At 32.0% G+C, this 12,501-nt stretch overlaps 1 protein-coding gene across 1 annotated transcript; it reads left to right on the top strand.

Moving 5' to 3' along the window:
* The first annotated feature begins 3,553 nt into the window (after positions 1-3,553).
* On the top strand, positions 3,554-6,550 carry LOC121253003 (cyclin-dependent kinase inhibitor 4). The gene is made up of 3 exons (XM_041152877.1): positions 3,554-4,241; positions 5,836-6,039; positions 6,174-6,550. Exons 1-3 carry the CDS (start codon positions 3,799-3,801, stop codon positions 6,241-6,243), a joined length of 717 nt encoding a protein of 238 aa, XP_041008811.1. The 5' UTR covers positions 3,554-3,798; the 3' UTR covers positions 6,244-6,550.
* The last annotated feature ends 5,951 nt before the right edge of the window (positions 6,551-12,501 follow it).

Below are 12,501 nucleotides of genomic sequence, written 5' to 3'. Positions count from 1 at the left end.
TTTTTTGAGGCTTTCCATTGCGGTGCTTTCTCCAATACGTATGTATTCATCCATAAAATCTCCAGTAACCCCATATGCCAGCATTTTAAGTATTGCAGTTATCTTTTGCATAGAAGATAAATTAAGTATTCCGGCATTATCTCTTCTCTGGACAGAGTATGACTCGTAAGCCTCTACCTCATTTAGAATATAGAGAAATAAGAGACGATACATCCGAAATCTCATTCGAAATAGATTGGAGGGATATATTAGATTTCCTGCGAAATAGTCACGAAAAAAACACTCGTGCCCTTGAATATGATCACGCTAAATAAACTTATAACGTTGGCAATTGCCACAATGTCTCGAGGACTCTCCATCAGCTTTAACATTAAGAACAACATCTAACTCATCATCAGATGACAAGTATATGAGCAATTTGCGAAAAAAAAAAAAAGAACGAGCCATTTGATTAAGGGAGTTGGAGATGAGACTTGGGTATTTGAGAATGTAAATGCAAGCATAAGATGTATTTATAGAGGAAAAAATTACCATTACATATAAGACAGAAAATGTTACCGTTGGAGAAAAGACAAAAAAACTTACCATTGAAGAAAAGACAAAAAAAGTTACCTTTGGAGAAATGACAAAGCATGTTACCGTTAGAGGAAATTCAAAATGTTACTATTGTACTATTTTGCAAAAAAATTTATCATCAACATGCGAGTAGGTATTACCATTAGAGAAACTAAAAAAAATATTACCTTCATATGAAAATAAAAAAAAAATGTTATCGTTAGACAAATGCAAATTAAATATTACTCAAGTATATACGGATAAAATCATATTAAAAAATATTATCGGGTTGGAAAATGCATATATTAAAAAAAAATTATTATTTTTAATACCGATGTTGAATTGAAAAATAATACTGTATCCAAGAAAAAAAATATCATATAAGTATTTATAAAATGTGATATTTGAAAAGAAGAGAATAAGAAAAAAGAGTTAGTGGTTAAGAATGTAAATGAAGTGAAAGAAAAAAAATAATAAAGAAAGAATAGAAGAATATTATTTTAATAGAATAGAGAAATGATAAGGAATGAGATATAGAATGTTTTTTGAAGATGAGTAAAATTTAAGATAAAATTATAGAGTATCTTTTTTAGCTAAAATTTAGGAAAAAATTTAGGAAAACGGATGAGAATGCTCTAACTTCTCTAAATATTTCTAAATATCTATAATAGCCCCAAGTTTTCAATGATGGTCAAATGTGCTCAGTGCATATTTTCCCATATTATCATTTTAGACTGGACCATAATTTTTGTGCCATTTTTTTCTTCTAGAACATGGTTCAAGTCAGGAAACACAAGTTATACAACAAACTCACAAATAAAACAAAGTTGAGACCTACAATTTCAAGATGGACTACTCAGATCTGTGCTATTTGTTTTTAGGGGATGCAAGACCTCTACTCATATTTTTTTGTAGCCTATGTGATAAACCGGCATAAAGAATTCATTAAAATCATAGCAAATCACAAATCACAACAAATGACAAGAAACCCAAAAGCAGGGGACAAAAAATTACAAATACAAATCACAAGAAATCACCTGGAGCTCAAATAAAAAATTTAGGATTCTTCAAGAGACCACTCAATCAGACTTCACAGGGGGCGTGAGAACAAAGTGACCAAACCTAGAAAGCTGTCAAAGATCAATTGTGAAACAGACTACCGTTAACTTATAGTTTGAAGAACAATGGATGGAGAGAGAGAGAGAGAGAGAGATTTAGGGTTTACGTGACTTTAAAGGACGGCAACCCCTGCTAGTCACCGGCAACGATGGATCTCGTTTGGGGATGCTAGGGTTTGGAGGGAGAGTGAGAGTGAGAGGAGATTGAGAGAGAGAGTGACGAGAGTCGACTTTGAGACTTCAGATTAATTCTGATTTACGACTTTGTTTCACAACAAAATTCTAATTTTTAAAAAAGTATCCAGTTACGGATAATCGGTTAAATGACTGGATCCATAATCGGGTCTGGGCAATATTATTCCCCTCCAAGTCCAATCTGAGAAGATAATAGCCTAAGTTGACTTGAATTTTTTAGTTTTGGATCGAAATTGAAAAAGAATCCGATCGTGATGCATATCCGTAATTTGTTAAGATTATTTATATTTCAAAATTTTAAAAAATAATATTATTTTTATATTTTGTAAAACTGTAAAATTTAAACAAGTGATCCAAAACTTGAAGATCTTACGTCATATCTTGTCCCTTACCACGCATCGGTATAACCCCATGTAGACTTCGAGAAACTATTTTGCCCTAATCTTCCTGCAAATGCAGCAATTGCAACGTACATATACTTAAGCCTGTTTAGGATTGAGTTTCAAAACTTAAAAATTGCTTTTAATTATTTAAAAGCTATTTTAAAGAAAAATGATATGTGAATTTATAAAATTGCTTTAATTACTTAAAAAAATTGAAAGTCTACTTTTTAAAAAAGTACCAAATTAAAACTTTTATATAAAAATTCTGGCAAATAACTATATATTTTTAAAAAATTAATGTAACTAACTTTAAAAGTGTTTTAGATACATGTTTACTAAACAACAAACAACTTTTGAACTATAGAGTTTATTATTTAAGTTATAATCTATAAGGCCTAAAGCTAAAAGGTATATTTCTTACCACAATCTCAAACATGCACTTAAAGGGCCAAGTATATTTATTCATATTTTCATGCTTATAGAAATTGGCGGCCCAAAAAAATTCATAATTTCTTTATTCTCCTATGCTTTTTAAAATTTTGTAAAATTTTAATATACATAAAACTGTTTCCCTCTAATTTTTTTCCTATTACCACAACACTTTGTATCATTTCTATATATTACCTATTTTCAAGAATGTAATCACACTACAATTATATTAAAACTAAGAGTGAGAGAAATAATAAACTATTAACATTGGCTTCAAAGTTTTTTATTATACAATTTTAAGTTTCTAAATATAGAATTTAAAGGGAAAATACGAGAAAAAAACTATTTAAGATTGATGATTTATATGAAAAATAATAGAGATGATTTATCCTCAAAACTTCATTGAGTAAAGAAAAGTTTATTTAGGTCTCAATTGTAGTATTCTATGCTTAATGTGACACCAAAATAAATAGATTTTACATAAAATTTGATAAATTAGCTCAGATATTATAATAAAAAAGATATTCTAAAAGATCAACTGATAATTTCTACGAAGAAAATTTATTTTAAATATTTCTTATTTACAAAAATAATAATAGATAAATATTATTATATGAAATATTGTCATAAAAAATCTGAGAAAAATATTAATTTGTGTTTTTAAAATTTTATTTCTACATTATTTAGCAAATTAGTAAAATTTTATTTTATATATACTTTATAATTTTATAATATTTTTTTATTTTAGATAAACATATTTGGTCCCTGAAAAAAATTTGCTGTTACGCCACTGGCCCGTCTTCGGAGCCGTTGAAGCCCAGGATATTGGTTGCGGGCCCCAACTAGCCTATCTCCGTCGTCTGTACGTTCTCGTGATTGATGCTTGTTCTTTTCCATTAAGAACTGCTCTTCCCTAAACCGTCAACCCTAGCTCTTTTTGCCTACACCTAGGCTTTTACTTCTACCAAAGTGACTACACGCTTCCACCCAACACATCACCTCTCCAGTATCGATTGCCACGGAGTCACAGACTGCAATATTTGGCTTGTCTCTCTCTCTCTCTGCATGAAATCAAACAAACTCTTGCGCTCACAAACTACAAAACCAGTTGAACAAAGATGGGAAAGTGCATGAAGAAATTGAAGATCGCAGGTGATGTGGCTCTGATCATGGAGCTCTCCCATTTACCCCATGCGGCCTCCATTGGTGCCTGTACCAGAGCCAAACTCCTGGCCCTTCAACGATTCCAGAAAACTACTCTCTTACCCGCTGTTGCACCCAACCCAGACGCATCCTCCCTCTCCTTCCTCCAGCTCCGCAGCCGCCGCCGCCTCCAGAAACCTCCTTTATTCAGAAAACAACAGCTGCATCAACATCAACTACAGCCACAGCTTTGCAGAGAGAGCCCAAGCCCCAGGCCCAATTCGAGGCCCAGGGTAGGGCGGGTGGACGAGGAGGAGCAGGGGTGTGTTGGTGCATTTCCGAAGGGAAATGAATCAGAGGATAGTAATGATTTCGGGGTTGAGGCTTCGTTTGGAATGGAGCTTGATGGTGGCGACAGGTAAATGTTTTTCTGAAATGGGTTTGTTTTTTTTTTATTAAGTTATTTTCCATTTTAATTATTACTTTTCCTCTCTGTTTCATCCATTTTTTTCTTTTAATGTGATTTTCAGTTCATGGGTTCCTTGCTCAGTTGCTTGGCCTTTGAGTTTTCCTTTGGGCTTATTTCATGAAGTTTTCTGTCGGGGTTCCTGGTGTTGTTCTTTCTTTCGTCTTCAAAAGTTTTTTAATGAAGCTTTTATTTTATTTTTTGTCACTTCTGGGCTAAAGAGGTTTTTGCGGGGGCTTTCAATTTTTTTCTTTTTTTCTCTTTTTGAAAAGGAGCCTCCTTTCTTTATACATCTCGAGTCGAAAAGGAAAGAACTTCGTTTTTTTCTTTTTTGTCCTGAAAGAATTTACATTTATAATTTCTTTTCTGGCTTGCATGAACTGATGGAAGGGACTTGAATCTTAGAAGTTTCCAGTGTTGTTTTGTTCTGGTTATGCAACGTAAAAGAAAAAAAAAAGGTTTGATGAAAGCACATTTCTCTGAAAACTTTGGTCCTTCCGTTTTTTTATAAATCTGTCTGGCTTCTTTCTTGCACAACCCCAATCTTTTTTGTTTCTTTCATGGCTTCTTTTTTCACTGTCACCAGGATATGAGATACGGAGAATAAAGCTTTATAGTCCTGTAAAACGTGTGTTTTTGAGTCTTGATCGCGTCCTTGAGTATCTTAGATGGAAAAATTATAGATAGTAAAAAGTAGTTACTCTATTTTCATTGGAAGGTCTGCCGTTTTAGTTGTTTTTTTCTCCTTTTCCACTTTGATCCAATTTATCAATGTTTTATTGTTCCTGAAAAAGCATGAATACCCTCACTTGTGAGAGGGTCCTTATCTGCAACTTGAGTATCTCTTAGAAGAATTTATTAATTTCCAAATTGACATTTCCATTACCAAATCCTCTTACTGCTCTAAAGGATTAACGAGAAAGTGAAATGACAAAAACAATTCTAACGAGAAAGTGAAATCATAAGTCTCTGCATATGATTTCCAAAACCACCTTGCTGAAAATTGTTGCTCCTATAATGAAAAAGAAGGTGAAACTAATTGTTGCAACACTGGCAGCAATATATTTTTTTTGTTGCCGTGTTTGTGTTTGTAATGACATCGTATTCATGGGTTCTAGTTTCCGACTGAAACATGTGTGAGGAATACTCTGTTTGGGTGGCTTGTAGTATTTGACAGGGTTGGCAGATCTCTTCCTAAACACAGTTGTGCCAAATTGGTGCTTGTCATATTAAAAACATGTTACTTCCTTAGGTGGGGTTTGTTGCACCACGGATATGTGATACCTCATACTGAATGATAAGGTTTGGATATCATTGATTAATCATTTTGGAGTATAGAACCCAGATGTGGCTTGGGCCTCCCTTGGGGTGTTACCGGATAAGTATGTGAATGTTGCTTTAGTTTTTTTGTTTTTTTAGATGTTATAAAATGGCTGTGATTTAAAACTGTTTCTCGTGTAAATTTGTATCAATTACGAACCCTTTTTTTAAATTATTATTTTTTTCTCTGTAAGCACAATTGTGAAATGTTTTGGTGTGTATATAGGAGCATCAGGCACAGCGTGCCATGCAGTTTGATAAGGGACTCAGATTCCATGAAAACCTGTGGTTCAACCTCCAGGCGAACAATTTCTACTGAAGCTAACCAAAGAGTTAGGAATGACATGAGAAGAAACATCCCAACAACACAAGAGATGGAGGAGTTTTTTGTCTGTGCCGAGCAGCCACAACAGAGAATGTTTATTGAGAAGTATGATACTCTCTTTTTTGCACTCTTTGCTCGAGAGCTTCTATTTCTTTCTGCTCGAATGTCAATTATGATCCCTACAAACTCCGGGTTAACTTTATAAAGTCCGTTTATCATTTGTATTTCTGGTTTTGTAGGTACAACTTCGATGTGGTGAATGATTTGCCCCTTCCAGGACGGTTTGAATGGGTGCAGATGGTTTCCTAAGCAAAGACCATTTTATTAGAGTTGCCATTCCCTGCAATTACTCAATTGATTCTTGGCTAGGGCATTTGAAGTGTGTAGGGCAAGGAAGCTAGAGCTAACATGACAGAACTTATGAATAGGGAGGGATTCATTAGGGGAGGAGATTTGAGTAGGGTAGTTTTAGGGCTTTGATAGTTCCATCAATGGTAATATCTCATTGCTAGATTTCATTTCCAGTCTTTTCTTAATTTTAGGGTGTTGTGTATAGTTAGGTAGGGATAAACCTTGCTCTTTGGATTAATGAAGTCTCTTCCCTTATTTGGTGCCATGCGTTTTTGTTACTGATATATAACCTGCAGTTCCTATTCAAATCTAAGCAAGATTGTTTTCTGCCATGGATGTTTCACCATGATCTCAAATCATGAATGGGCAGCTGGCTGTGACCAAATTGACTGCCTGGTTGGGTTGACTGTTGTCTTTTGTCTAACCAGTTCTGGTGCATAATTTTTTTTTTTTCAAATAAGCAAAATCAGGTGTGGCAGTTGAATAGGGAACTGGGTCCTCTGTGTTTACAGAGCACATGGTGGTGGGGTTGTTTTCAACACTTTTTTTCGGATTGTTTTGTTGCATGTTGCTTCAGAGTTTCAGGTTCTTTCTTTCTGACATGACACCATTGACATGGTGTTTTCATTGAATTTCAGTTTCTTGAAAATTTTCACTCTTACCCTATTGACTTTTGGGGTAATACAGCTGCATCAGTCTGTCAAGAGAACATATCATTTATTGATGAGCAATGATATATATACAATAAATTATATAATAATATTATAAAATAGAATATTTTTATAAAATTATGTTATTTTTATAAGATATTTTAAAAAAATATTTTTTATTTAAAATATTATTGTATAATATATTATATAAAATGTTGTGCGTAAATTATTTTCTTTTATTTATTGGGTACGCATGGATGCGTTTGGATGGGGAGTAAGCTCTTTTTTGCCTGTTCACATGGGAACACTGGACCTTTTACGCACTGATTACGTCATCAACTGCGGTTCTACTTTATGTTCAGCATAGATTTTAGTGAAGGAGAAAAAAAAAACATTTTACAACCTTAAATTATAATTTTCTATTTCAAAATATTAAAATTCAAGAAGAAAATGTTGATGTTAGATTTGGGATGTGCATAAAGAGGATTCAAGTCATGGTAAAAATGAGAAAAAAAGAAGTTATTACGACAGAGGAACGTTATGTATAAATTACTATTTATTCTCATATTTTATATCTATAATTTTTTTATAGGATGTGAGAATATTTTTTTATAAAGTGAGAATATTTTTTGGGGTGATAAATAGTGGCTAATATGAAGAATTTTTCTATTATGATATTATGTATCTTTTTAATTTTTTCAAGATGAAGAAGGGAATTGCTTTCACTCTATCTCTTAAAAAAGAATTTCTCCAAAAGAGAGAAAACAAAAACAAGAGGAACGAATCTGAGGTGAGCCCATGAAAAGCCAGCTTTGCGGTCTCCCTTTGTTCATCCGAAGAACAAACAACATTCAATATTTCAGTCTCCAAAAATTGATTTCATGCTATCTAACTCTTCAATGCAAATCTACTAAATTCTAATAATGAAAGACAGGAAATTCTTCTAATAATGAACAAATGGGAAATTCTTGAAGGTGCTGAAAGTAAACTAGTGAAAAGTGTGTTTTCTCTAATTAGGGTGTCAAGGTATCCTCACTACTATTTATTATTTTATTATTATTTTTTATCTACTTTTTATTACTATTCACTACTATTTAATATTCTATAATTACTTTCTTATTACTATTAACAAAATATCTCATTACCCAAACACAAGCTAAAGCTATGTGAAGCTCAAATTTAAGCTATGCTCGTTTCATTCAAAACTCACCTCAATTCATCTCGTCTCAATTCATCTCATCGCATCATTACAACTTTCTCAAATTCCTATACAAAATATAATAAACAATTCAATTTTTTCAAATCTTAAAACAACTTTCTTAAATTTTCACACAAAATATAATAAATAATTCAACTTTTATTCTACTATTTACAAACCATCTCAACTCATCTCTAAATTCAAACCACTCAAGCTACTCCTAGATTGTATTATGGAAATTGTAGTCATGGGGGGATGTGAGCCCAACTAAAAAAGTGCAGAGAAAGCCCAGACCGGTTTAGCTCCTAGGTGGAAAAGCCATAAAACTTTTCACTTCCTAATAGTCTATGTTTGGTTGATTGAGTGATCTCAACCCATTTCAAATTAATTATTGATGGGATCCACTATTTTTTCAATTTTCTATATAAAAAAAAAAAAAACTTAAACCTATCTAAACCTACTTTATACATTTACACATATATCTCAACCTATTTACATTTAAACACATCTCAATAGAAGCTACAAAACAATGTTATTCACAGATCAATTCAATCATCTGAGATCATTTCAGCATCCAAACTCAGCCAAATGTTCTATCAAGAGGATTGATATTGCTCCTTTATTTTGTGTATCTTATCTTAGAGAAGAAAGGTAAATCTGATGAATAGAATAGTAGAAATTTAAATCTCTATGTAATTTGTACTACATGGAGTATAGGGGCGGATGTAGCTAAGTGGTTCAAGGCAGTGGATTGTGAATCGACCATGTGCGGGTTCAATTCCCGTTGTTCGCCCATAAATTACTAATACCATAAATTATTAATACTAATAATTAATTTCTTTGTCGCCGTAGTAAATAGGATAGGAGAGAAAATAGAATTTAAGTATGTTAGTGTTAGAATCCCGCAAGTGTTAAAATCTCACATTGCTTGAGAATGTCTCTTGTATAGCCTTGGGTCTCATATATATAACATATTCATTGTTACTGTTAAGCCAACTTATATAACACATCATATTGGAATATATATGCTTCATTAACCATATAATAAATATGCTATACAAGATGACCTATATATAGGAGGCCAAAGGTTATACAAGAGGCATTTGTCAAACAATGTCGGATTATAACACTAACGCACGAACTTTTCTTCAGGGCAGGCTGCAACTTCTTTCAGTTACTTCTCATGATCAACTCATAGATATCTTTACTATGTCACAACTCATAGATATCTTTACTATGTCACATCATTCGAGGAAGTTTCTTGATCTTGTTAACAAACTCAAGTTCGTTTCACATACTCCACCTTATGTTTGATGGGGTTGTTAGAATAGTTAGTGTGTTAGTGTTATAATCCAACATTGATTGAGAATGTCTCTTGTATAGCTTTTAACCTCCCTCATATATATAAGCCACCTTATGTAACTAACGAAGCATATTAATTTTAACACACATATTTCATTTGTATGAAGTAGAAACAATGGTAGTGTGTGTAGCGCACACATGTTACCTACTAGGGAATATTGATGTGTTAATAATGTGGAATTTAGAGGCTTCTTATATGTATTGAAAATTTGAAACTGAAAGTAAAGGAAAAGGATAAAAACACAACAATATTTTTCACAATATTTTTTTTTAAATGAGGGATATTTTTATAAAGAAAAATTTTACTTATCATCCAACACAACACATATCATACATAATTTTTTATTTTTTCACGTCAAATGTGTGGTATATGGATAATGAGTAAAAGAACTCAATTAGTTTAGGAAGAATAAAACTATTTTTTTTTTAAAGTATGGTGTGTGGTATGTGGAAATAATGAGTAGCAAATCTCTTTTATAAAATGTCTCGTAAAAGTAATATCATTTTATAAAAACATTCTTATTTTAAAATATAGTTATAAATATGAAAAATATTTTAATAAAAAAAGAATTACACAAAAGTAAATTCATAAAATGACAGACTTGATATGATACGTTAGATTGTAAAATTATTTTTATCATTAAATAATACTACTATGTCGCTTTATTTTGCCCCATCATTTTGATCGTTTATGTATTTAATTTTTTTTTAATTTTTTTACTTATTAATTAAGAAAATAACTATTAATGTATTGATTTTTTTTATAGATTTTAAAAATGTTTAAAATATATGAATAGGAAAAACTAGAAAAATTAAAAAATGAATTTTGCCTAAACATAATCAATTTATGAATTTATTTTTGAGTAATGATTGGCTTACAACTTATTTATAATTTATATATAACTTTAAATATAATAATATTTTTTGAAAAAAAAATTAAATCCATCGAATCAAAAATAAGATTTTAAATAAAATTTAAAATAATAATATTTTATTATACAATTATAAACTACAAGAATAATTATCCTTAAAGGTAAAAGCGGAACAGGAAAGTCATAGGATGCCTTTTAAGATGTTCTGTCCAATCACAGAATCACTTCTGCATTCAATTGTTGTAGTTATTTGCTTTGGTTTGTTTGTTTATGTAGAGAACATCATCGATCGCTATCAGTGAGCAATCAGGAATCACGACTCGGCGTGCAATGGTAATGATTAGGATTGACGTTCGCATGCATTCTACCGTTTGCTTTTTCTGCTCCAGCCTCCCGCTTTTACAGCTTGAAGATTCCTCTCTCTCTCTCTCTCTCTCTCTCTGAAAATGGGTCATGCTTTCCGAGCTTCAACTTCTCCCCTGTGCATGTACTAATTTCAAAATCAGTACAACAATCAGGTTTTCAAATTTTTTAAAATTAATATTTATAATTTTTAAAATTCACAATTAAGTACTTTCAATATTCTGTTATATTTTTTAATTGATTGACACGTGACATCAATATATTACATCGACTAATTAAAGATTAGGTTTTTTTTTTAACTAAATTCCTCTCAATTCATCGTTATAATTTTTTTAAATTTCAATATAAAATATAATAAATAATTAAAATTTTTCAAATTTTAAAATAATAATAACATTAAAAAATAATATTCTAATAATATTTTATTATCTCAACTCAACTCAATTCAACTCAATTCAACATCCAAACGTAACCTAATACATGGCACACAAACTAGGGGTGAAAATAGATGATTTCATTTTGTTTCCCATCCAAAACTAAAATCAAACTAATAACTATTATACATGGATAAAATTGATCGAAACTAGCCGGTAAAGGTGGAGGAAACTGGCGACGTTGGTTTCGGTGTTATCCTAGTTGGTCGTTGGTGTCCCTTCGGCGTTGCAAATGGTGCAAAACTCAAAAATAGAGAATCGGAGATGCGAATCACGATGAGAGAGAAATTGTTTGCCGTGCGAATCACGACCGTGAGATGTGAGAGAGAGAGAGAGAGAGAGAGAGAGAGAGAAAGAGAGAGAGAGTGATGCGCGTCAGATGACAGAGAGAGAGGGAGATACGCCGCTATGTGAGAGAGGAGAGAGAAAGAGATTCGTTGTCGTGGCGTTGTGTAACGACATCGTTTGGTGTATTAAACCAAACACCGTTGTTTCATTCTAACTTTTTTTAACCAATACGTTTGAAACGACGTCGTTTTATCTAAAATAGTTATATATATAAATATAATTTATATAATTGGTTAGTTAAGCGATCTGGTCCAATTTCAAACTAGAACGGAATCGACCGATGGCAGTTTTGATATAATTCTATTGCTGGCCGATTGGTTCTACGCCAATTTCGGCTAGTTCCATACCCTGGCGGCAGGTCTGAAGCAATTACGGTCGGTTTTAACGGGTTGATAACAGATCAACCCATCTTGAGATTCAAAGGATATACACCACATGTATATTGTAATAAAGGAATTATTTAAGTTCTTATATATATATATATAGTATTTAAATTATCTATAGGACACAAACGAAACAATTTGTCTAGAATATATCCAAATGTCATATAAAAAGTACTCATTGTCTATCTGGGAATACAATTTTTTTCAAATATTTCAGATTATTTTATTATTATACTCATTATTATTTACATATTATTTAAAATATTCTTAACAATTTTTAACATCCAAATTGAGTCTCAGACTTCGCATGCATGATAATGTGTATGACCATACATGACCACACATGGTCCTTTTGAGACATTGACTTGAACAAACTTCTTTTATTATTTATTTACTTTTGGGCAGAAAGAAACGGTGGAGGTGGTGAAAGACATCATATCATGAAATGATATCATTTGAGGTAATTGTTGGGGTGGGGCCAATAATAATCCCAAGACGACCCACTTGGTGGAGGTGGGTAATCATAAATCATGAATATTATAAACAAAAGTTGCCCACACCTCTCCCTATCCATGTTATGATTGTGCTTTCTTTTTTTGACCTTTT

Source organism: Juglans microcarpa x Juglans regia, chromosome 2S (assembly GCF_004785595.1).
Source record: "Juglans microcarpa x Juglans regia isolate MS1-56 chromosome 2S, Jm3101_v1.0, whole genome shotgun sequence".
Classification (NCBI taxonomy): Eukaryota; Viridiplantae; Streptophyta; class Magnoliopsida; order Fagales; family Juglandaceae; genus Juglans; species Juglans microcarpa x Juglans regia.
The sequence above is the reverse complement of the archived record's forward strand: the minus strand, read 5'-3'. Positions and strand labels throughout refer to the sequence as shown.